Here is a 24,256-nt window from a genome sequence, read left to right as displayed (position 1 = left end):
GCAACTTTTTCTTTTGGAATAATTTGTTCTTTTTTTTTTGCCTCAAAAAGTGACATTTATTCAAAGAAAAAAAAAATGACAAGATGTCCATCCCTTGGCTTCCTTCCCTCTCCCACCCCTGCTGCTCCTCAGGCCCCCAAGATTGAACTCTGGCTGGGGCTAGGAAGCAGGACAGCCCCTCAGAAGAAGTCAGCAACATTGAGGCGCATTTCCTCATGGAGGTGTTGTAGAAGGTCTCGATGTCTCGAAGAGTCCTCTTGTCTTCTTCTGTCACCATGTTAATAGCCACACCTTTACGGCCAAACTGTCCACCTCGGCTCGTTCTGTGGAAATGTTTTCCCTATTGGTGGGAAGGTCGTAGTTGATGACTAAAGAAACCTGCTGCACATCACTGCCTCTGGCCAGCAGGTCAGTGGTAATCAAAACTCTGCTAGAGCCAGAACCAAACACCCTCATGATCATGTCTCGTTCTTTTCAGTCCGTATCTCCATGCATGGCCGAGACAGTGAAATCTCGAGCATGCATCTTCTCGGTGAGCCAGTCCACCTTCCTTTGGGTGTTGAGGAAGATGACTGCCTGGGTGATGGTCAGGGTTTCATACAAGTCACGCAGTGTGTCCAGCTTCCCCTCTTCTCGTTCTACGTTGATGTAGAATTGGCGGATACCCTCCAGGGTCAACTCTTCCTTCTTGACAAGAATCCGAATGGGGTCCTTCATGAACTTCTTGGTCACCTCAAGCACATCAGAAGGCATTGTAGCTGACGGCAAAACTACCTGGGTGTTGCTGTGAAGCTTTTGGAATATGTCATAGATCTGGTCCTTGAATCCACGGCTTAACATTTCATCAGCTTTGTCCAGTACAAACATCTTGATGTATTTGGGAGACAGGTATCTCCGGTTAAGCATATCAAACCCTTGGCCAGGGGTACCCACGATGATATGGGGAGCTAGATCATCTAGAAAACCCAGAGACTGGTCCAGGAGAGACCCAGCATGTGACCCCTGCCTCACAAATACTCAGACTGTTTGTGTCTGTAGCCCACAAGGCTACAGCGATCCAGGGAGAGGAGACTGCCTCCCTGCTCCGGGCAGCCCAGCAAGGAGCTGTCCCCACTACTCTGTTCCACCTTCTGCTGCGACCGGTCCAGGGGAGCTGGAGGGGCAAAGTGTGTACCCTCCATGCCTTTGTCTCCTATGTCAAGGTGCTGTCAAGATACACAGCAAGGAGTATGAGATACATACTCCTTGAAGAGGAGGCTGACTTCAAGTAGGATCAAAGGTTACTATTTTAAAAACAAAACTTTTTATTATAGATTATTTCAAACACAGTGCGCAGCTTTGAAAAATATCATTCATTCATTCATTCATTCATTCATTCAATAAATGAAGGGACAGACTCCCAGATAAGCAACTGCAGAGTGGGTATGCCCAACCAGACCTCAACTCCGTCCCCAGTTGTGATTGTCTTCTGTCTAAAAGTTGTGCAGACATTGGCTGATGCTGCCCAGATGTGGAGAAAGATGTAAGACAGACAGCCAAAAGAGGGGTTCTATTTCACAGAACAGAAAGAATAGTGTGGTGACTCCTGCCACCAACCTTCAATAATGACCAACTCAGCCAGTTTTGCTGGTCCATACTTACCCTCCAACTTCCCCATCCCAATTATTTTTAAGCAAGTCTCAGATGTCAGACTATGTTACCACAAATATTTTCGTATATACCACCAAAAGATAAGGACTTAAAATAGCCATCATATTCCTGAATATTATCAGATGTTCCCAGATTGTACCATAATTTTGTATAGCTTGATTAGGAATCCAAATAAGTTCTATACATTGCACTTGATGTTTATATCTTTTCAGAGTCCTTGGCTGGGCGTGGTAGCTCACGCCTGTAATCCCAGCACTTTGGGAGGCCAAGGCAGGTGGATCACCTGAGGTCGGGAGCTCAAGACCAGCCTGACCAACATGGAGAAACCCCGTCTCTACTAAAAATACAAAATTAGCCAGGTAGGTGTGGTGATGCATGCCTGTAATCCCAGCTACTAGGAAGGCTGAAGCGGGAGACTCGCTTGAACCCGGGAGGCAGAGGTTGCAGTGAGCTGAGATGGTGCCATTGCACTCCAGCCTAGGCAACAAGAGTGAAACTGTGGGCCGGGCGCCGTGACTCACGCCTATAATTCCAGCACTTTGGGAGGCCGAGGTGGGCGGATCACAAGGTCAGGAGATCGAGACCATCCTGGCTAACATGGTGAAACCCCGTCTCTACTAAAAATACAAAAAATGAGCCAGGCATGGTGGCGGGCACCTGTAGTCCCAGCGACTCGGGAGGCTGAGGCAGGAGAATGGCATGAACCCGGGAGGCAGAGCTTGCAGTGAGCCGCGATCGCGCCACTGCACTCCAGCCTGGGCGACAGTGCGAGACTCCATCTCAAAAAAAAAAAAAGAATCCTTTAATCTGTGGTTTCTTCTGCCTTCTACTTTATTTTCTTGCAATTTATTAAAGAAATTTGGTTGTTTTTCCTGTAGAGTTTCCTACAGTCTGGGTTTTGCTGATTGCTTCCAAGTGACCTTGGTAACATGTTCCTCTGTCCCACATTTTCTATAAATTGGGTAGTTAGATCAAGAGGCTTGATCAGATTTAATTTTTTTTTTTTTTTGGCAAGATTATGTTACAGGTTATTTCTTTCTTTTTATTGTGGCAAAAAATAAAATAAAATAAAACCACATACTTAAAATGTATAATCAAGTATTTTCAAGTGTATGGTTCAGTAGCTTTTGTATCTTCACGCTGTTGTGCAACCATCACCACCATCCCTCTCCAGAACCTTTCCATCTTGCAAAACTAAAGCTCTGCACCCATTAAACAAAAGCTCCTCATTGCCCCCATTCCAGCACCTGGCAATCACCGTTCTACTTTCTGTCTCTATGAATCGGACTACTCTAGGTACTTCATGTAAGTGGAATCACACAATATTTGTCTTTTGGTGACTGGTTTGTTCCACTATCATAGTGTTCTCAGGGTTCATGTCGTAGCATGCGTCAGAATTCCCTTCACTTTCAGGGCCTCCATTGTATGCGTGTACCAGGTTTGTTTATCCATTCATCCATCAATCTGCCCAGTCTTTGGCCGTTTACACCTTTTGACTATAATGCTGCTATAAACATGGGTGTGCAAATATCGCTTCAAGATCGTTCATTTAATTCTTGTGGGTATATACCTAGAAATCAAAGGACTAGATCCTAAGGTCATTCTATTTCTCATATTTTGAGGAAACTTCAAACTGTGTTCCACAGCAGCTGCACCATTTTACAATTCCACCAGCAATGTGCAAGCGTTCCAATTTCTCTGCCTCTGCTCCAACACTTGTTTTATTTTTGTTTAATTGCTACACATTTTTTGTTTTTTGATTAGCCATCCTCCCAGGTGTGAGGTTATATTTTATTGTGGTTTTGATTTGCATTTTCCTAATGATCAGTGACGGTGACGCTGAGCATCTTTCATATGCTTGTTGGCCATTTGTATATCATATTTAGAGAAATGTCTGAGTCTTTTGCCCATTTTTTTAATTGAACTTTTTGTTTTTGTTGAGTTGTAGGAATTCTTTATGTATTCTGGATCCTAACCCCTTATAACCCTTGTATGAATTGCAAATATGTTCTACCATTCTGTGGGTTATTTTTTCATTCTGTTGATTGTCTTTTGATACACAGAAGCTTTTAATTTTGATGTAGTCCCATTTGTCTATTTTTACTTTTGTTGACTGTTCTTTTGGTATCATACTGAGGAAATCCTTGATAAATCCAATATTGTGAAGCTCTCCCCTTATGCTTTTTTCTACAGTTGTCTTTTTAGCCATTATTGGTGATTATTGCCAAGAACAATGATTTCACCAGAGGTTCCAAAAAATGTGATATTCCAATTTAATCCTTCTTCCTTTATTAGCTGAAATACTTCTGTAAAGATACATTTCCCTCTTCACTGGGTTGTCCTGGGGCTCATTTTATACTGGAAACATTTATTTTTTCCTTTTGTTTACAAGTTTTCAAAATAATGTATTGGTTGCCTAGTCATCCTTAAAAGAGGACAAATGAGAGAGTTTTTTAAAGTTTCATTGTGAACGTAAACATTTAAGGAGTTTAATGTGTTTAATCCACAGCAGTTGTTATTTTTATTGTTCAAACATTTCCATCTTTAGACAAAGGGAGACTTCATGTTGGCTCCTGGATTCTTTTGGCATGGCCCTAAGATTTTTTGATCGATTCCTTGCTTTCTGATATATTAAGGTGTTTTAGGCCTATTTGACAATTTTCTGTCCTAGACAAAGAGTTGACCATTGAGATAATATTTAAGTATAAATAGTACTGAGATTTTAAAATATAGAATGAGACTACTGTAATAATCTCAACATTGGCTGGGTGCAGTGGCTCACACCTATAATTCTAGCACTTTGGGAGGCCAAGGCGGGTGGATTACCTGAGGTCAGGAGTTCAAGACCAGCCTGGCCAACATGGTGAAACCCCATCTCTACTAAAATACAACAATTAGCTAGGCATGATGATGGGTGCCTATAATCCCAGCTACTTGGGAGGCTGAGATAGGAGAATTGCTTGAACCTGGGAGACGGTGGTTGCAGTTAGTCGAGATCACACCACTGCACTCCAGCCTGGACAGCTAAGCAAGACTCCGTCTCAATAATAACAATAACAATAATAATAATCTCAATAATAATAATCCTCAGTAACATTGTGGAATTGGACTGAACTATCCCAAGATTCTTGAGTATTGAGACTAGCATAATCAGGGCATTTATGGAAAAACATGAACCAATTTCATGTTTATACCCCCAATGAATTGAAAATTCTTAATGGGTTGATACAGACATCCAAGTGGAGAGGTCAAGAAGGCAGTTGGAGGCATAATTTAGAACTCAGTGGGAAGATCCAGGCTGAAAGCACAGATCTGGGAAATATCTTGTTGACTTATCTGTAAGTCTCAGGGATAGATGAGATGCTCTAGAGAGAAAATGCTGAGGGAAAAGAGAAGCAGGCCAAGGATAGAGCCTTGGGCTACATCAACAGTTAGTCATTTGAGAAGAGGTGGAACGAGCAGAGGGATCCAAACGTTTATTAAGTTAGGCAGAAACCAGGACATTGAGGTGGTTCTGAAACCAAAACAAGAGTATATTTCAAGAAGGAAGTCAACTGTGTCCAAGAGAGAAGTTGAGAGAAAGACCAGAAAACAACCATTGTATTTGGCAAAGTGGAAGTCATCTGTGACTTTGACAGGAAGGGTTTCCAAGGTCAGTGGGGTTGGAGGCATCAGTGGAGTGTGTTGAGGAGATGGACTGTGTCTTCATGGAGACTTCAAGGTAGTGGACTCTCAGTTATCTGATGACATTAAGTGGCAGGTAAGGCGTCTCATTACCAATTAACAATCTTATACACAGGGAAGGAGAGCTCCATGTGTTCAAGCGGGCAGGTGGGCAGAGAGGAGGGCAGCAAACTGTGGGCAGATCAGGCCTACTCTTTATCTGCTTTTTTTCAAAACCATAGTTTAAAAAAACACGTAACAAAAAACTGGTCATCTTAACCTCTTATTTTTTTCTTTTTTTTTTTTTTTTGAGACAGGGTCTTACCCTGTCACCCAGGCTGGAGTGCAATAGTGTAATCTCGGCTCACTGCAACCTCTGCCTCCTGGGTTCAAGCGATTCTCCCACCTCAGCCTCCTGAGTAGCTGGGATTACAGGTGTGAGCCACTGTGCCTGGCTAAAGGTTTTTGTCTTTTTAGTAAAGATGGGGTTTCGCCACGCCGGCCAGGTTGGTTTAACTATTTTTTAAGTGTCCAGTTCAGTAGTGTTCACTAAGTATATTCACCTTATTGTTCCATGGATCTCCAGAACTTTTTTTCACTTTGCAAAACTGAAATTCTATACCCATTAAACAACAACTCCCCATTCCCCCTTCCCCTGAGGCCCAACAACCACCATTCAACTTTCCGTCTTGATACGTTTGACTACTCCAGGTTCCTCACATAACTTACCTCCTCATTGAAGGAGTCTGGAAGCTGGCTGCAGTGGCTCACACCTATAATCCCAGTACTTTGGGAGGCTGAGGCAGGAGTTCGCTTGAGGCCAGGAGTTTGAGAGCAGCTTGGGCAACAAAGCAAAACCTCATTCTACAAAAAAACAAAAAAAGTTTTTAAATTAGCTGGGTGAGATGGCACCTGCTTATAGTCCCAGCTACTCAGGAGGTTGAAATGGGAGGATTGCTTGAACCCATGAGTTGGAGGCTGCAGCGAGCTATGACCGTGCCACTGCACTCTAGCCTGGGTGATAGATTGAAACCCCATCTTTAGAAAAAAAAAAAGAATCAAACTCAAATCTCAAAGAGCCATGTGTATGAAGGACCCTGCGGAAGAACAGTTGGACTGTCCAGAGAAAATGTAAGTCCATGCTGCAAAGCCCAGACTGGGAAAGGTCCAGCTAACCAAGAGCAGCGTTTTGGGAACTGAGAGATAAAACTGACCACTGAGGGTATGCGATGCTGCCCCAGCGTGGCTGCCCAAGCCGAGGAGAGCCAGGTGGACTGCGAGAGGAGTAAGAGGCAACATCCCATGCAGAGAGGAAGAAGCACCGGCCAGTGGCTGTTGTGAGGTGGGTTCTGCAGCCACTGGAAAAGGCTCTGCTGAGATGGCTCAGCTTGACTGGCTTCGCCCTGGAAACAAAGAGCAAAGGGTGAAAGAGAAGGTTAAAGTCGAAAACAAACACTTGCACCCATCCTGATGAGGAGCTGGGTATTGCTGGGGCCTGATGGGACAGCTCAAGGCCACCCTTCATTTTTGGGATAATGCTCAATCCTCCTCCAGGAAGGTGTCTGGGGAGGCAGGACCGTGTGGCTCTTTCAAAAGGCAGCCTGCCACCGCACACCCAGGCTCATCTCTCAAAAGGCTTACAGACATCCGAAGCAGACGCCAAATGTTGCAACCAGTGTCTCAGAGTCTCTTGTCCTGGTGCAATAACATGGGGCAACCCAGTCTGAGTTTCTCGGTTACCATCTTCAAAGCCAATGCTAAGGGGAGGTGGTGATGGGAGAACTCACTGGCACCATTGGCTCACTCATTCGGTAATGCTAATGTGTGCATTTGAGCTGCCATGTCGGCTTACATTCAGTGTGGCAGTGCGGCTTTTCTAGTCATTCCTAGTAACTGACGTAGGGTGCAGGAGCTCCAGGCTCTAGTCCCAATCCTGCTACCTGTCAGCTGTGTGACTGTGGTCACGCCACTCAACTTCTCTGAGCCTCGGTAGCAGCTCTGTCCCACAGAATTGTTTTGTAAAAGAAGATTATATACCTAAAGTTAACTTTTAGCCATAAATTATTACCGAAAGTTTGGATTTTGTGTTGTATCCTTAAGAATGCATTTTATCGAATTTTAGTAAAGTCCTCCAATGGCTTCCCATTGCCTTCCCTTGACTTAAGAGCGTAGGTGATGTGGGGCCTGCCGAACTCTGACTCCATTTCTTCCCCTCTTGCTGTCTTCACACACAGACTCTCACCACACTGAACTTATTTCTGCTCCATAAGTATTTCAATGCTCTTCCCACCCCAGGGCTTTGGCCCCTGGTCTCCCGTCTGCCTGGAATCCTTCTCACTCTGGCCCAACTCAAATATCATTTCATCAGATCCATCATTGTACCTGATGTTGCCCCCGACCTCCTTACCATCTCTATCCCGGTAAATTTACTGTATTTTCTTCATGAAACTGTCACCCTCTTATTTCTGTTGGTTTTACTTATTCTTGTGTTCCCTACGAAAAGGGACATAAAAGCTAGATGTTTGCCTTATTCACTTCTGTCTCTTTCACCTAGAGTGGCGCCTGGCTTGTAGGAGGAGTTTAATAAGTATTCATAGGGCCTGGCGCGGTGACTCACGCCTGTACTCCCAGCACTTTGGGAGGCTGACGTGGGCGGAGCATGAGGTCAAGAGACAGAGACCAGCCTGGCCAAGGTGGTGAAACACTGTTTCTACTAAAAACATACAAAAATTAGCCGGGCGTGGTTGTGCGCACCTGTGTTCCCAGCTACTTGGGAGGCTGAGGCAAGAGAATCGCTTGAACCTGGGAGGCGGAGGTTGCAGTGAGCCAAGGTCATGCCACTGCACTCCAGCCTGGCGACAGAGTGAGATTCCATCAAAAAAAAAAAAAGAAAAGAAAATTCATAGAACAAAGTAATTACCACTAGGGAAATTCTTCCTATTAAATTTTTAAGCTGGCACAGTGGCTCGCTCCTGTAATCCTAGCACTTTGGGAGGCCGAGGCAGGCGAATCATCTGAGGTCGGGAGTTCGAGACTAGCCTGACAAACATGGAGAAATCCCGTCTCTACTAAAAATACAAAATTAGCCAGGTGTGGTGGCTCATACCTGTAATCCCAGCTACTCCGGAGGCTGAGGCAGAAGAATCACTTGAACCTGGGAGATGGAGGTTGCAGTGAACCAAGATCGCGCCATTGCACTCCATCCTGGGCAACAAGAGTGAAACTCCATCTCAATAAATAAATAAATAAATTTTTAAGTAGGTTCATTCATGGAAGCAAAGTAAATTTCAAATAGTAATTTTATATGACTAAGAATCTGGTTTTTCACGTCCTTCTATACATTAAAAAAACAAAAACAAAAACTATACTCATATTGAATATATGAACTTGTAATCTACTTTTCTCAACATCACTGAATCTTTCTTCTGCAACGTTTTAATGGTGCCATGTGGATGTACCATAGCTTACCTGACCAATTCTCTGTGGTATATGTAATGAGAAATACTGCTTTGAAGAGCCACTAATAAATATTCCAAATGTCCCTCCAGAAAGGCTTTGCCAGTTTACACTCCTACCAATGTATAAAAGAGATTCATTTTCTGAACTCCTGCCAATACTGAATTTCATCACTAAAAAAAAGGAAACAAAATGTTTGCTAATTTGATAAGTGAAAAAGGATCTCATGATTGCTTTATTTTGCTTTTCTTTAATTACTTGTGAATGTGAAGTGTTTTTATCGTTTGCAATTTTATCATGTTGTATTTCTTCGCTTACAAATTATCTCTTTATGTTTCTGTTGGCTTTATTTTTAAATTGTTATTGTTGGTTTTCTCTGTGGTATTCATCTTTTATTGATTTGTCAAAGCTATTTTTATATTAAGGTGATTTGCCTTTGTCACAGATTGCAAATATTTTCCCGATATGTTTGTTGTCCTTTAATTTTGTTTTTGGATCTAGGGCAGTATAAATCCCTAGCCAGGCTCATGTTCTGGAAGCTAAGCCAGCCAGAAGGGAAAGTTCCTCTCAGTGAAATCTAAGCCCCAGCCTAGCCAGTCTCGGGCCCTGAACAACATAAGGCCAGGCTAGAGCATCTGAAGTGTTCAGATGATTTCAACTAAATATTTCTATGGCAACCAACTGCCATTTATTCTTACTAATGGACACTGCCTCTGATCTATGGGTATTTAAACTTCAGGAACTTTTAAAGCTGGGAATAAATGAAGCTATAATGGTAAAACAACAGGCATTAAAAACTTTTAAAAAATTTAAAAAGTGTTTTATTCACTTTTTTTCTCAGAGGGCAGTCTTCTTCTGCCTTCTCTCTCATAGAGCCAGTAATGCAGCTAGACATGGTGGCTCATGCCTATAATCCCAGCACTTTGGGAGGCTGAGGAGGCAGGATTGCTTGAGGCCAGGAGTTTTAGATCAGTCTGGCCAACATAGTGAGACTCCATCTCTACTAAAAATTTTAAAATTAGCCAGATGTGGTAGCAAGCACCTGTAGCTACTCAGCTACTCCCAGCTACTCAGGAGGCTGAGATGGGAAGATCACTTGAACCCGGGAGTTTGAGGCTGCAGTGAGCTGTGATCGTGACACTGCACTCTAGCCTGCTGCACTCTAGCCTGGGTGACACAGCAAAGACCTTGCCTCAAAAAAAAAAAAAAAAAAAAAAAAAAGAATCAAGGGCCAGAAATGCAACAGGAGGTGAGCCCTGTGGAGAGAGATTGGCAGTAAGGAACATTCAGTGTAGGGAGGGAGAAAGTACATCAAATACCTTCCATCTCCAAATGAGTATTTGGATGTCCTTTCCTCCCAATCTCTACTAATCTCAATCTCAATACCTACTATTGATTCCCTTCCTTCCAATCTCTAGTAATGATTGGCACAGAGTAGTTGCTCAATAAAATACTTTCAAACTGATTAAAGTTATATAAGATTACTTATAACTTCTGTGCTAATTCTTGTCACATATATTTGTGTTTTATACATTTCAAAGTGAGATTAGTTTCACTTTCAAGATTGTCTTCAGACAGCTGAGGCTGCCTCTCAGTGTAGCATGACTACCAGACCCTCTCACTCATCTTTTGTCAAAAAGTTCCAGAAGACTGGAAGCCGTTCCTTGATCCAGTCCTCTTGGAATGTAAACCTGTTCCTCTCATTTCCTTCCCTGTGGACACCACCTCCCCTGCCCCATTTGGAGCTCTTGGAACTGTCGTTAAATCTCTTCTCAGCCATCCCACCTTTCAGCCTTGCCCAGGGCCTATTCCCAAACCCCTCCAGCCTGTTTCATTTGCATCCTTCCATTCAGTTCTGCTGGTTCTGCTCTGTGTCAACAGTATCAGAGACTTGTGGGGAAGGTGAGCTATGAGGTGGCCAGCAGGAGGAATGTGAGAAAATAAACAGCAAAGGGCCCAAGAGGGATTATTACGCTGAGTCCGGCTCTAATTGTCTCCTGCTCCCTGGCACTCTCACTGTCCCAGGGAATCCCCAGGTGCTCAGCAGGGACTCCCCTGTGGCAAAAACCCTGGCGGCTTCAAAAGCCTCAGCAATATGGAGCCTAGTACATAGAGGAAACACAGTTTCCAGCTGTGTGAAAACACCTTGGGGCAGAGTCTTGTGCCAGATATAGTGCCCTTCGTGAAGTATTGAGTAAGAATCCTTGACGTTTTATGAATATGGTGCAGCGTAAGTACACAATATGAAAATTTGAATATGTTTAAACAGAAGCTGAAGTTAATTTGTGCAAATATTCCTACGTAAATCTTTACCCTAACTATTCTATTAACATACCTAGGGCACACCGCCGTTTTAGGAGTGTCATAGGATTTGTGTATGTGTGCCTACAAAGCTTTAACTGAGCTTCAGAAAGCAAGTCTTTGTAGCGGATCTACTTTTATTTAGTTAGTTTTTTTAGAGACACAGTCTCAGTCTATCTCCCAGGCTGGAGCGCTGTGCTGCAATCTTTGCTCACTGCAGCCTCCAACTCCTGGGTTCACACGATCCTCCTACCTCAGCCTCCCAAGTACTGGGACTACAAGCACACATCATGGTGCCTGGCTAACCTAAAATTTTTTTTTTTTTTTTTTTTTTGTAGAGACAGGGTCTGTCTATGCTGCCCAGGCTGGAAGTCTACATTTTCTTAATCACAACACTGATTAACTGTCGATGGTCCTTTCATCTTCTTTTCTGTAGAATTACCTGTAGAATCCAGACCATAGGCCTCTGTTTATTGGGTGTGACCACGTTCCCATCTGCATCCCAGCAAAAACCCAATCCCCATAATTAACTGGCCTTTGCTATTTTATTGTCTGTCAACTGTGCCCTGGTGTATGGTGACCTCTTTCCTTTTCTTGTTTAAGTAAAGTGAGGAATGTTTTGTCAGCTCATATTTCTTTTTCAGCAGCTGTGTGGCAGGGTGTCTGAAAGAGATTCACAATGATCTGTTGGAAATCCATCATAAAGCTGGTTGTCTGATCCCCTGACATGATCACGTCAGACAGAGCTGCCCTTTGCCTTGTGTCACAATCTTGAAAGTGAAACTAATCTCACTTTGAAATGTGTAAAACACAAATACATGTGGCAAGAATTAGCACTGAAGTTATAAGTAATCTTATATAACTTTAATCAGTTTGAAAGTATTTTGTTGAGCAACTACTCTGTGCCAATCATTACTAGAGATTGGAAGGAAGGGAATCAATTATAGGTATTGAGATTGAGATTAGTAGAGATTGGGAGGAAAGGAAAATTCTTTTGTGATGTTAACTCATATTTAGTATTTTTTCAAGTCCTTTAAAATAGGAATAACCTTAGAAGAAGGCAGTCCACAAATATTTCCCCCAGTAACCTGCCTTGCTACCTAGATTTCGCAGATCTCCCTATTATCTTGGGGGTTGTCAATGTTCTGCAGCACACCAAAAGGAAGAAGATCTCAGGCACAGGACCGAGCACCATTCCACCAAAACCTCACTGAATTCCCCATCTTGCCTATCCTTTCCTCATTTCCTTTGTACATTTTTTCTTAAGCTCTAGTTAATGTTTTCCACCCTACGGCTTTCCCAACAATTCCATCCATCTCCCCTGCCAAAGTATACTTGGGATTTACAAAGTTTGCTAGTAATGCCACAAGTGAAATCAAATTATAACAAAGTGTCTATTTGACAGACCAAGAGATTTTAAAGCCTTAGCCAGCCAGACTCTCTTATTGGAAGTAATCTTTGTTATGATGTATTTTATGATCTTTTAGAGTTTGTAGCATTGGAATTTGACTTGTAATAGCCCTGGAATGTGGCATCGGGTTTCTTTTTATATTATAAATCCCAGAAAACTAGAGATCACAAAATGTGGTTTTGGTGTCCTGCTCAGAGGGTGACATGGACACTTACCAATAGATATGTGCTATTTGAGGATATGCCCCATAGGAAATGGGCTTAGGTAGCCTTTATTCACCCACCTCTTGGTGGCTTAATAGGAGGAACTATGTAGGATAAAAATTTTTCATTCATTTGTTAACCCATTCAGTACATGCTGTTTTTGTCATTACATTTGTAGGAGAGGGAGAACTCTCCCTTTACCCTTGAGAGTCGGAGATCTGAGTCTGTGAAATAAATAGACAGCAGACAGATTAACAGGAGAAAAGAGAGACAAATGTATTATGTGCACACGGGCATCACAGGAAGGAAAAGTGAGCACCCCCAAGCCCTGCGAGATCTAGGTGTTTAGATACCTGCTTCACAGGGGAGAGTGGAGGGGGAACGTAGGAAACTTGGGGGAGAGTAAATGATTCTGGGGAAGATGAACAGGGCCTCGGAAGAAGAGGGCACAGCCTGTGACCAGTCTATGTCTGGGCATAGTGTGGCCTCCAGACACCACTCCTGTGATTTATGTTCAGTCTTCCCTGGTTGGTGAGAAACCCCGGTGAGGCTCCTTCGGAGGCTCTGTCTTTAGGCAGGTAAAGGGACCGGAGAGAGCTCCCTGCTGCCTTTGCTGTTCTCCAGGTGTCCTAAGGGCAAAGAAAGCAGCTTATGTTGGGCTGCCCTTTCCTGAAGTCCACATTCAGGCTGGAACGAGCACTTCCCAATGCAGGGCAACCTGCCAGGTGCCAGTGGGAACCCAAGTCCACGGGGCCTGGTCTTGCTCTCACAGTGCCTGATTCAGCACAGATGCAACGACAGGTGCTCAGACACCGCAATGCCAGGCGGACTGTGGCAGGTGTCACAGGAATGTGGAAGCGATGTGTGCTTGGAGCGCAGGGGTGGGAGAGGCCCCTGCCAGCTGGTATGAGGAGAGCCAGCTTGCTGATGAGGGGGCACCTTCTTGGGCAGACAGGAGACTCACAGCTGCTATTGCTGTGTTGCCTGTGAGGATGGTGAGAAAGGCCTAATAGGAAATAGGGAAAGGAGGGAGAGGAACAAAGAGAATGGACGTTAGGAAGGACTTGGCTATTGATTCCATGCAGAGGGAGAGGACAAGGGAGAGGGCAAAACGTGCTTTTTGCCCAATGACAACAATCACCACCTATTGAACATTTAACAGGTACCAGGGACTTCACTTTTTATACATTTATTATTATTTTGAGATGGATTCTCACTCTGTCGCCCAGACTGGAGTGCAGTGGCACGATCTTGGCTCACTGCAACTTTGGCCTCCAGGGTTCAAACAATTCTCCTGCCTCAGCCTCCCAAGTAACTGGGACTACAGGCACGTGCCACCACACCTGGCTAATTTTTTGTATTTTTAGTAGAGATGGGTTTTCGCCATGTTAGCCAGGATGGTCTTGATCTCCTGACCTCCTGATCTGCCCGCCTTGGCCTCCCAAAGTGCTGGGATTACAGGTGTGAGCCACTGTACCTGGCCTCATACATTAATTCACATGGTCTCCACCCCATCCCCTTCCTCCCTCAGCCCCTACATTTTGTGGATTAGGGTTGAAGCCCAGGAAGGATAGATGATTTGCCCCATCACCCAGCTGCCACGAGCCGGGACTGGGATTGAACCCAGCCAGGCATGGCTGTCCCAAGGCCAAGTCTTTTCTGCAGCATGTTGCCGAGTGACCATGAGAACGGAGGTTTCTGAGAAGACTCAGAAAAAGGGATTAGTTTTCAAGAGCTGCCAGAGTATTAAACCCGTTTATTTACATGTCCAATCTGTGCATTCTTTCACTCATTCTCGTCAGTAGTTGGGTTTCTGCAGTATTGCTGGGGCACCCTATCCTCTGGGCTGCTTCCTGGACGTCTACGTGGACAGCTTCTCCCAATGCTGAGTAGTCTCACGGTGTTTGCTTCAAAGTACTGAGTATCAACCACCATGCTCAAGTGCACACAGCATTTCTGGGGAGTGTGAGCCCACAAAATCTCCCCCTTACTCACGTTTTATCTGTTTCCCAGCAAGTGAGCAGGGCGATGAGCTGCCCCGGATTCTGCACCATGCTCCCCACATTTCCCTTGATCCTGGAGGAGGAAGCCAGACCCCGGCCGGCTCTGTTCTGATGCCACGCTCCCTCCTCTCGGCCTCTGCCTTCCTGGCTGCATCAGCCTGCGGTCGCTTCACTTTCTGCCTCCAGAGCAGATGGCCTCGGTCAGGAATTCCTGGGAGAAAATTCCATTCAGGAATAGAATTTTGCAAACACAAATATAGAGAGAATATCTGAACCACTGATGGGAAAGTGGATGAGAAAAAAAAAAAAAAGAATCAGGACATTACAGAGAGAGGCGCACATGCAGACGTTTCTGAATTTCTAGACTTAGATGCTGTGAAGTAGATTACCTAGATAGCCTCAACGCCAGAGATGCTTTATTTTCTAGGAAAATTTAATAGAACAGTTCTAAATACATTTGCTGGAGATCTAGAAACACAAAATAAATGTTAATCCATGTTGCTGTACACTTGGGAAAAAGAAGGGACGAATCTAGCCAAGGGAACTAATATTTATGGAGTGTCCACTATACTATACTACAGCTTTTTCCTCTGTGGTTTTCTGTCATCTTCTTAACAATTCTGTTAGTCCTCATGTATAAAGACAAGGAAAGAGAGTCTCAAAAAATTAAATAATTGACCACCCTTACTCGAATGTATATTCTGATGTCGAACTTCAGAGAGCTGGGCCTCTCCGGGGTGGTTTTAACCTGTCAGTGAGCTGCCGCCCCCCCTACCCCCGCCACCGCCAACACTCCCTCCGCCCCTTGCATCAAAACTACTTCCCTTTTCCCCACACCACGGCGAAGCCGCAGGAGAAATCCCTGCTAATTTCAGCTCGCTTCAGAGATGGAACCTCCAAGTCTCTTGGGAATGTTCCCTTCTCGGCTTTTAGGTCAAATCCATGACTTCCTTCTCCTTGTTACGGCAAGATCTACCTGCCCAGCGTCTCTTTCCAGCCCTACTTGGCAGCTCTCTTCCTATCTGCAGAGATAGCCAGGCTAGCTGGGGAGACCAAGGAAGATGTAGGACTGTGATTATGATGTCACATATCCCCTGGGCTCTGTGGGGGCTCTCCCCGCCATATCTCACTTTGCACATCCTGTTGCTTGTCTCGTGCTGTTTGACAAATGGCCTCTTGACCTTTGCCCAATCCTCTTGTTTCTTGCAGTTGAAACTAAAAAAGATAAAGAAAAAGAAAAGAAAAGAAATAAATAAAAGACTTACTGTTTGAAGCCATATGAAAACCTACTAGAGTAAACCAAATGCCTTTGGTGATCATATATACCCATACATAAAAACGAATATTCCTTTTAGGGGGCAGTAAAGGGTAAGAGATGTTAGTCAAGCACGCAGGTTGGACCAAGCTGCATGCACCCGCACGGTGGAGAGAGACCTGATCCTGCTTAGGGCAGAGCGGGGGAAAGGAGCCAGGGTTCCTCCTGCTCTGATCCCCACCAGCTCATGACCTTAGACCAGCCCGTGACCTCGCAGAACTGTAAAACTCTAGTAGCTGCATGACGATGAAGTGGGAGCTCTTTGGAAATGTTAGTAAGTTTTCCTTTCTAGACTTACTCATGGTTGTGTTTTTGTTTCTGTAAACTTTCTCCCCCACCAGCTTTATTGAGGTCTAATCCACAAATAAAAATGGAATCTATTTACCAGGTACAATGTGTTACTTTGGGCCACTTTTAATCAATCCAGGCCTCCCTGTCTTTTGATTGGTGATCTTAGTATGCTCACAAGTATTTTGAATACTGATTATTTTGACTTATTGCTACTGCCTTATTTTTGTTTTCTATTTGCTATGCTTTGTCTTTTCTTTTCTTTTCTCTCTCTCTCTCTGCCTTTTATTTTTTATCCCCACTTCTTACTTCTACATTTGGAAACATAACAGCCTATTTCTCAGTCTTTAGTGGTCCTTAAACTTGGAAGTACAACAGAAGACTGGAGACTTCACATAGATCGCTGGGCCCTTCACCCAGAGTTTCTGATTTAGCAGGTCTGAGGTAGGACCTGAAAATTTGCATTTCTGATAAAGTCTCCAAATGACACTGATGCTATTCCTCTGGGAGAACACTTTAAAAACTACTGTTTCAGAATGAAGATTTGTTATTTTAAAGGATATGAACAGACAGTTTTCCAAAGAAGACATACATGCAGCCAACAAGCGTATGAAAAAATGCTCAACATCACTAATCATGAGAGAAATGCAAATCAAAACCACAATGCGATGCCATCTCATACGAGTCAGAATGATTACTATCAAAAAATGTTAAACTAAAAAAATAACATGCTGGCAAGGTTGTGGAATAAAGAGAACCCTTATCCACTGCCGGTGGGAATGTAAATTAGTTCAGCTATTGTGGAAAGCAGTCTGGTGATTTCTCAAAGAACTTAGAACTACCATTCAACCCTACAGTCTCATTACTGGGTATATGCCTTAAGGAATAGAAATTGTTCTACTGTAAAGACACATCCATGCATATGTTCATCACAGCCCTGTTCACAAAAGCAAAGACACGGAATCAGCCTAGAGGCCCATCAGTGGTGGACTGGATAAAGAAAAGGTAGTACATATACACCATAGAATACTACACAGCCATAAAACAGCATGAGAGAATGTTCTTTGCAGCAACATGAATGCAGCTGGAGGCCATTATCCTAAGCAAACCAATGCAAGAACAGAAAACCAAATACTGAATGTTCTTATTTGTAAGTGGGAGCTAAACACTGAGTACACATCGACCCAAAGAAGGAAACGATAAACACTGGGCCTACTTGAGGACAGAGGGTGGGAGAAGGGTGAGGATTGAAAAACTACCTATTGGATACTACATTTATCACTTGGGTGATGAAATAATCTGTACACCAAACCCCAGTGACACACAATCTACATATATAACAAACCTGCGCATGTACCCCTTGACCTGTAATAAAAGTTAAAAAAGAAAAACAAAGAAAAGGATTTGTTGATTGGGTGTGGCGGTCTGTAATCTCAGCGCTGTGGGAGGCCGAGGCAGGCAGATCACTTGAAGTCAAGAATTCAAGAACAGCCTGGCCAACATGGCAAAACCCCATGTCTACTAAAATTACAAAAGTCAGCCAGACATGGTGGCGGGTGCCTATAATTCTAGCTACTCCGGAGGCTGAGGCACAAGAATCGCTTGAACCCAGTGAGCAGAGATTATGCCACTGCACTCTAGCCTGGGTGTCAGGGTGAGACTCTGTCTAAAAAAAAAAAAAAAAAAGGATTACCTTTGGCCAGTTAAAATACATTCAAAAATACTGAAAACTTTAATCATCTCCCTCCCCAAACTACATGTACCCATGAAATTTAGTATTCAGTCTTTGGGATTTGTAGTCCTTCTACCCCAAACCAATTCACGGATTCCCTAGGAGTCCCTGGGGAACTCCTGTAAAGATCCTCTGTTTTAGAGAATAATTCTATTTCTTGAGGAAACCCTGATATTAGAATGGATAATTGACATTCTTAGGGTGCTACAATAACCTGAGCATATAACTATTAAATATAATTATTTTATTCATTGATTCAGCAGCAAATATGAACTGAGTATTTAGCATGTGCCATGGTAATGAAGATAAAATCCCAGGATAATTAGAGGGCTCACGTGGCAAGTAAACAGAAGTGTGGACCATTGGCAATTATACCTCTGTATGTGTTAATAACAGCATAATCACAAAAGCTTCCATCCTATATCCTACCAAGTCCCCAGGGTCACTCCAGCCATTCTTGATGAAAGGCCTGTAGTCCAGCTTTCAAGTTGTGTGCTGACTTCAGTCCTCTTTTTGTGATGTGTGTGGCTGGCCTTTCCATGTGCAGTTCCTTCTGCATTTGATCTTTGTGCTGTGGGACCAAATAAGTGAGGCATTTAAACAAAAGAGTCGCAGAATGTTTCCTGGAGAAAGTGGTGTTGAAATCGAGATCTCAACGATGAATAAGACTTAGGCCAAGGGACATTTGAGGAGGGAGTAAACATGTTCAGGCAGTGAGAACAGTATGTTAGGAGGCCTAAAAGTGAAAGCCAGGTTAGAGCAGTTGGATGTCTTTTTTGAAAAAAAAAAAAAAAAAAAGGAAAAGAAAAAGAATATGAGCCACTGCAGGATGTTAAGGAGGGGAAGGAGGGAAGAGGCAGGGCCTGTACCATGGGCATGCAGGGCCAGTGCAGTTGCACAGGACAAGCACTCAGAAGGTTAGGGTTTAACACTCTACAATTACTCTCTTGAAATTCTTCAGAATTTTACCTTTGAACTTGTGCTCTGTAAGTGAAGTGTAAGGAGACAATGGAGCCTGCCAGGAATGTGGAGCCTCACGCATGTGTGCTCCTGCCTCCTGCTGACTCCCAGGATGTTTTCTCAGACATCTGTTCTTCTCCCCTGGTGCCTTGGTCCTGCCCAGTTTGCCCTCCCTGCCCCCACCCTACTACAGATGCTGCCCTTCACCCAGGGAGGTAGCTGGGTCACACCAAGTGAGGTGGGGGCCCAGGTGGACACATGTGGAGGGCTGGTGTCTTAGTCTGTTGCGTGCTGCCATAGCAGAATACCTGAGACAGTGTCATTTATACAGAACAGAAAGTGATTCTCTCACAGTCCTGGAGACTGGGAAGTCCATGATCCAAGGTGCTGGCATCTGGTGCGGACTTCTTACTTCATCCACATGTGCCAGAGGAGGAAGACGGAAGGGCAAGAGAGAGTGAACCCATTCCCATAAGCCCTTTTTGCAATGGCAAGATTCCATTCATGAGGGCAGAGCCCTAGTGATCCAAGCACCTCCCAAAAGGCATCACCTCCCACACTGTTGCATTGGGGATTAAGCTTTCAACACAAGAATTTTGAAGGGGACAAAAACATTCAAGCCACAGCAGTTGGGCATACGGCTGGCAGCATCTCAGGGCAGAGCGAGGCAGTAGGTGTCAACCCCCCGATACACTCAGTGGGAAGCTAAAACAGGGCCTTATGCCCACCCCAATCTGGGTACCAAGTGCATTCCAGTGTGGAGATGGCAGCCCCTCAGAGGCCAGCCATCAGCTATGGGTGGGTGCAGCAGAACATGTGGGAAGGGAGATTGGCATCCCAGCCACAAGGTGGGGCACTGCATTTTCCCAAAAATGATGAAGCCAGCCTGGGCCCTTGAGAAATTCTAAGAAGCAGGTCACCGATGTCAAACTGCACTGGACTTCTAAGTAGAGTGAGAATGAGTGTGGGTCTTGTGTCATGTCACTGAGATTTGGCGCTGACTGTCATCACAGCATGACCTAGCTCATCCCGCCTAGTGGTTCTTCCAAACTTTCACTTCTCTGCTAACCCTCTGCCCTCGCCCAATCCCATTCACTCTCACACTTTGCCTCCTCATCGCTGAGCAGGTAGAGGCCGTCGGGGGAAAAAACCCTCAACTTTGTTTTCAAGCACCTGGGAACATTTCTGCCTCTAAGCCCACCTTTGCCCCCATGGAAGTGGCACATCCCCACCCCCAGGTCCCTGCTTCCTGTGCCTTCCAGCTCCCACCCCCTTCTCATCCCACCCCGTTTGCTCAGGGGCATGGCTCCACGTAATCCTCCTCTCTCCTGTATTTCAACCTCTCTCTGTCTCTACTGGCTCACTCCTCTCAGCCTCTAAATCTCAGTTTCTCCCACCTAAAAAAAAAAAAGACATCACTTTGAATCACAAACCCCCTCATAATCAAGTTTCTTGGAGAACTGACAACTTGTGGATTTCTTTATTCAGCATACATGTATTGAGTTTGTACATCCATGCTGGCTACTGTACTGGCTGCTGTGGATACAAAAGATGAACACAGTGTGGTCCCCGTCTTCAAGGAGCTGGCAGGGGGCTGGGGAGAGCGAGGACAAACAGGTGGCAGTGCTGACCATGGGGTACCATGCTAGCAATGAGCACAGGGAGCTGAGAGCTGAAGGGAGGGGGGAACCCTGGGGTCTCAGTCCAGGCAGACCAGACAGCTTCAGAGAGCAGAGCTAGAATGGGAGGCACTGGGGGGTGGAGAGGAATCTTGGAGACTTGGTCATGAAGGGCTTTATATGTCACATCAGGGAGTCCAATCTTCATCCTGATTCGTGTTTTTAGAAAAGATTCCTCAGTTTTGTTTGAAGTTGAGGCAGCAAATCTTGGAAAGACTGGATTTAGGTGGGAGGGAATGTGGAGAACAGGGAATGGCATCAAGAGATCCTAAGGGAATGGGATCAACAGGACTCAAAATCTGGCCAAATACATCATGTGAAAAGACGGAGGAGTCCGTGATGTCCTCTGGTTTCCAAGGGGGCCCTTCAGGAAGACAGGGGCCCCCCAGGAAGAATAAGCCGTCAGGAGAAGAGAGTAACTTCACTTTCTCATTCACTGCAAATTGGCTTTTATCCCTGTCACCCTGCTGAATCGGTTCTCATGAAGGTCTCCAGTAACTGCCCAAGTGACAAGTCCAAGGAGAAGTCCAAGTTTTCGTTTTACTTTTTGGAGACATTCTGAATTCCTGGCTGTCAGGTGCCACACCGTCAATCACACCCCAAGCCCAGTCCATCCTCTTTGCCCTTGAACGCTGTGGCCCTGGTATTCCCCTTGGAGCAAGGCACCTACCCTGGCACTACCATCCAGCCAGAACTCTGGAAACCCCTCTGTCCCTCTCATTCACCTCCCATGTCTGAGTAGTTATCAGATCCTGTAGATTCTGTCTCACAGCTATGTCTTCAACCCAAATCCTGCTTCTTACTTGCAACACCACCATCTGGGTTCAGACCTTCACCGTTTCTTATCATTTCTACGATCATTGCCTCACTGGTCCCCCTTTCCCTGCCCTCCTTCACTCATCCTCCACCCTCCCACCTGAACTACCTTTTTCCAATGAGAATCTGCTTCTGTGCTACCCCTAGTTAGAATCTTTGATCTTTTTTTTTTTTTTGAGACAGAGTCTCCCTCTGTCACCCAGGCTGGAGTGCAGTGGCGCAATCTTGGCTTACTGTAACCTCCACCTCCTGGGCTTAAGTGATTCTTCTGCCTCAGCCTCCTGGGTAGCTGGGATTACCGGTGCCCACTACTTTCAATAATTCTTCAAAACTTCAAAACAAAATTCAAATGTCTTACTTAGCTCACCTCCCAAGTCTCTTCCTGGTTGACCCCTGCTTGTTCCTCTGGCCTCATCTCTTGGTTCTTCCTCACACCCAGGTGTTTAGGCCCCTCTCCCTCCCCTGACTTCATCACGGGCTTCTCACCTCTGTGCCTCCCCACTGCTGTTCTGGCCTTGGAAGTGCTTCCTTTGTTTGTTCATTTAGAATCTGAGTTCTAGGTAACACCTGCTTGTCCTTCCAAATTCAGCTCAGGTCCCAACTCCCAGGAAGCCTTCTCTGAGCCTGTATTCTGAATTAAATATCCCTCCTCTGGGCCCCTGGGCTTCTGAGGCGTTCCCCCAACACAGAACTGAGCAAGAGTGCTATAGTAATTGTTTCCCAGCTGCCTCTGTCTTCAACTGGAATTTGTTCCCCACTTCTGGGATAGGATCTGATGTGTAACAAGTGTTACGTAACCGACCATGCAGCAGGGTTGCCGATTCATGCAGGTACCATTTGATGTATAGATTAACACGTCATGATTTAATTCAGGCTATAAATAACTGGATCATTTTTATTTTTCTCTGTCCCCATCCATTGGCTACTGGGAACATTTTCATGAAGTGGCTGATACGGGTTAAAACTTAGTCCACTTGACGATTTAAATTCTTTCTCTTTTATTTTATTTATTTTTTTTTTGAGATGGAGTTTTGCTCTCATTGCCCAGGTTGGAGTGCAATGGAGCAATCTTAGCTCACTGCAACCTCTGCCTCCTGGGTTCAAGTGACTCTCCTGCCTCAGCCTTTCGAGTAGCTGGGATTACAGGCATGCACCACCACACCAGGCTAATTTTGTATTTTTAGTAGAGACGAAGTTTCCCCATGTTGGTCAGGCTGGTCTCGAACTCCTGACCTCAGATGATCTGCCCACCTCGGCTTCCCAAAGCGCTGGGATTACAGGCGTGAGCCACCATGCACAGCCTCAATTATTTCTCTTTTATAATCACTTGTGTAAATCACTTGATGATTCTAATTGCTTCTCTTGTATAATCACTCAGTCTCTCAGATGGCCTTGCCTCCCTCTGACTTCTTTCCCTAAGATGGCATCTGATGTTGGGGGGTGGGGTGTGTGGCTGCTTTGTTCTGTGGCCTTCGAGGAAGAGAGGGGCCCTGGGCTCCCGCAGGCATGAAGGCATCCGCTCTGTGGCATCTGCTGGCGCCGGTGTAAAGTCCCTCATCTGCCCGGCTGTTGCTTGTCGCGCCTGTCTGGGACTCCAAAGTCTATGACTGTTGGGTTCATAGTCTGCTCAGTTCCCGTGAGCAAGCAATCATCCTCGGGGTGCTGGGGTTGACTGGGCCTCCCCTCGTTTCCCGTTGACTGCTGATACCTTCATGTTCCCAACAGGAAAAAAATCAGTGACTGCCATCACAAGACACAGTTGTTGAACCTTTCATCAATGCTTTCTAAAATACTTTCTTATTCTCAGACTTTCTTCTAAATATTCACAACAGGAAACATTTCGTCCAGCCTTACCTTCTGTGGATGATTCTGAAAACAGGTGTGAAAACTGATATGCCCGCCTCCAGAAATGCTGCTCTGTTGACCCCAGCTGAGCCTCCCTGATAGAGAAAGTCCGCCCATCGACAACGTGTGTGTTGCTATCAGGTCCCCACGTCCTCTTCTAAGAAACACTGAAAACTTCCTGTTCCCAGGGGAAAGGATTTCACCTCACATTCCCAATAAAACCTAGTAAATAGGGGTGTGAGTCATTTCATGGAGTCCTCTGAAGAACACGTCAATGAATAAAGGCTCTTTTGTGAGTCATCGAGTTACGCTGCTAGACGTGAACCATCGAAAGCAGTTTCCACCAAGGCAATCTGAGCGATGCGTCAAGCATTTCCTCTTCCTCCGGAGCATGTGTGAGCGGAAGTTCATGGCCTGGTATGCATGGCCCTGTGCTTGAACATTTGTTCCAGGGCCCTTTGCTGCCCCTTCATCCTTGGCTTCCCACTCTAGCTGTGGGTCCAAGATGGCCTTGACAAGGGCTCCACAGAGAAGGCAGAGGAACAAGACCAAGAGAAATGGCAGGAGGTGGAAAATTGTGGAATAAAAAAAAAAAAAAAAATCAATGATACAGAGGTGAAGTGAAGGAAATGGCTGGAAATATCATCTCCTTTTGAGTCTTTCTTGGCCCTCTAAGTAGGCCCAGATTAACCCCTGGCATTCCCCCTCCCATGTGCCCACTGTGTCACACCTGTGTGACACTTGAGGACTTGGTAGTTGAGATCCATCTGGACACCCCAAAGAGGAGACCGTGGAGATAACAGGGAAGTATTGAAAGACCCACATGTACATGGGATTAGAACTGATCTTGCAATAGGCCTTGCATTTGAATCCAGAGATCCAATAGGTCATATCTAGATGTGTCAGAATGCTTGGAGGTAGGAAGAAAGGGAAC

General features: G+C 44.9%; 1 protein-coding gene and 2 long non-coding RNA genes across 3 annotated transcripts in view; all 3 read right to left on the bottom strand.

The window, feature by feature from the left end:
• Nucleotides 1–246: 246 nt before the first annotated feature.
• Nucleotides 247–913, bottom strand: LOC102146619 (eukaryotic initiation factor 4A-I-like). Its single transcript, XM_074021792.1, has one exon. It carries the CDS (start codon nucleotides 904–906, stop codon nucleotides 475–477), a length of 432 nt encoding a protein of 143 aa, XP_073877893.1. The 5' UTR covers nucleotides 907–913; the 3' UTR covers nucleotides 247–474.
• A 5,069-nt stretch (nucleotides 914–5,982) lies between these two features.
• LOC135968077 (uncharacterized) lies at nucleotides 5,983–9,964 on the bottom strand. Its single transcript, XR_010582524.1, has 3 exons — nucleotides 8,420–9,964; nucleotides 6,528–6,716; nucleotides 5,983–6,177 (listed from the first exon to the last, which is right to left on the bottom strand). It is a non-coding gene; the product is annotated as an uncharacterized lncRNA (long non-coding RNA).
• Nucleotides 9,965–14,808: 4,844 nt separating this feature from the next.
• Nucleotides 14,809–24,256, bottom strand: part of LOC102146113 (uncharacterized) — a 256,037-nt gene continuing 246,589 nt past the window's right edge. Inside the window, exons 5-6 of the long non-coding RNA XR_010582522.1 lie at nucleotides 15,818–15,902; nucleotides 14,809–14,867 (exon numbers count right to left, since the gene is read on the bottom strand). This is a non-coding gene — a long non-coding RNA (uncharacterized lncRNA). The remainder of the gene's footprint in view (nucleotides 14,868–15,817; nucleotides 15,903–24,256) is intronic.

The sequence above is a fragment of the Macaca fascicularis genome, chromosome 17, assembly GCF_037993035.2.
Source record: "Macaca fascicularis isolate 582-1 chromosome 17, T2T-MFA8v1.1".
Classification (NCBI taxonomy): Eukaryota; Metazoa; Chordata; class Mammalia; order Primates; family Cercopithecidae; genus Macaca; species Macaca fascicularis.
The sequence above is the reverse complement of the archived record's forward strand: the minus strand, read 5'-3'. Positions and strand labels throughout refer to the sequence as shown.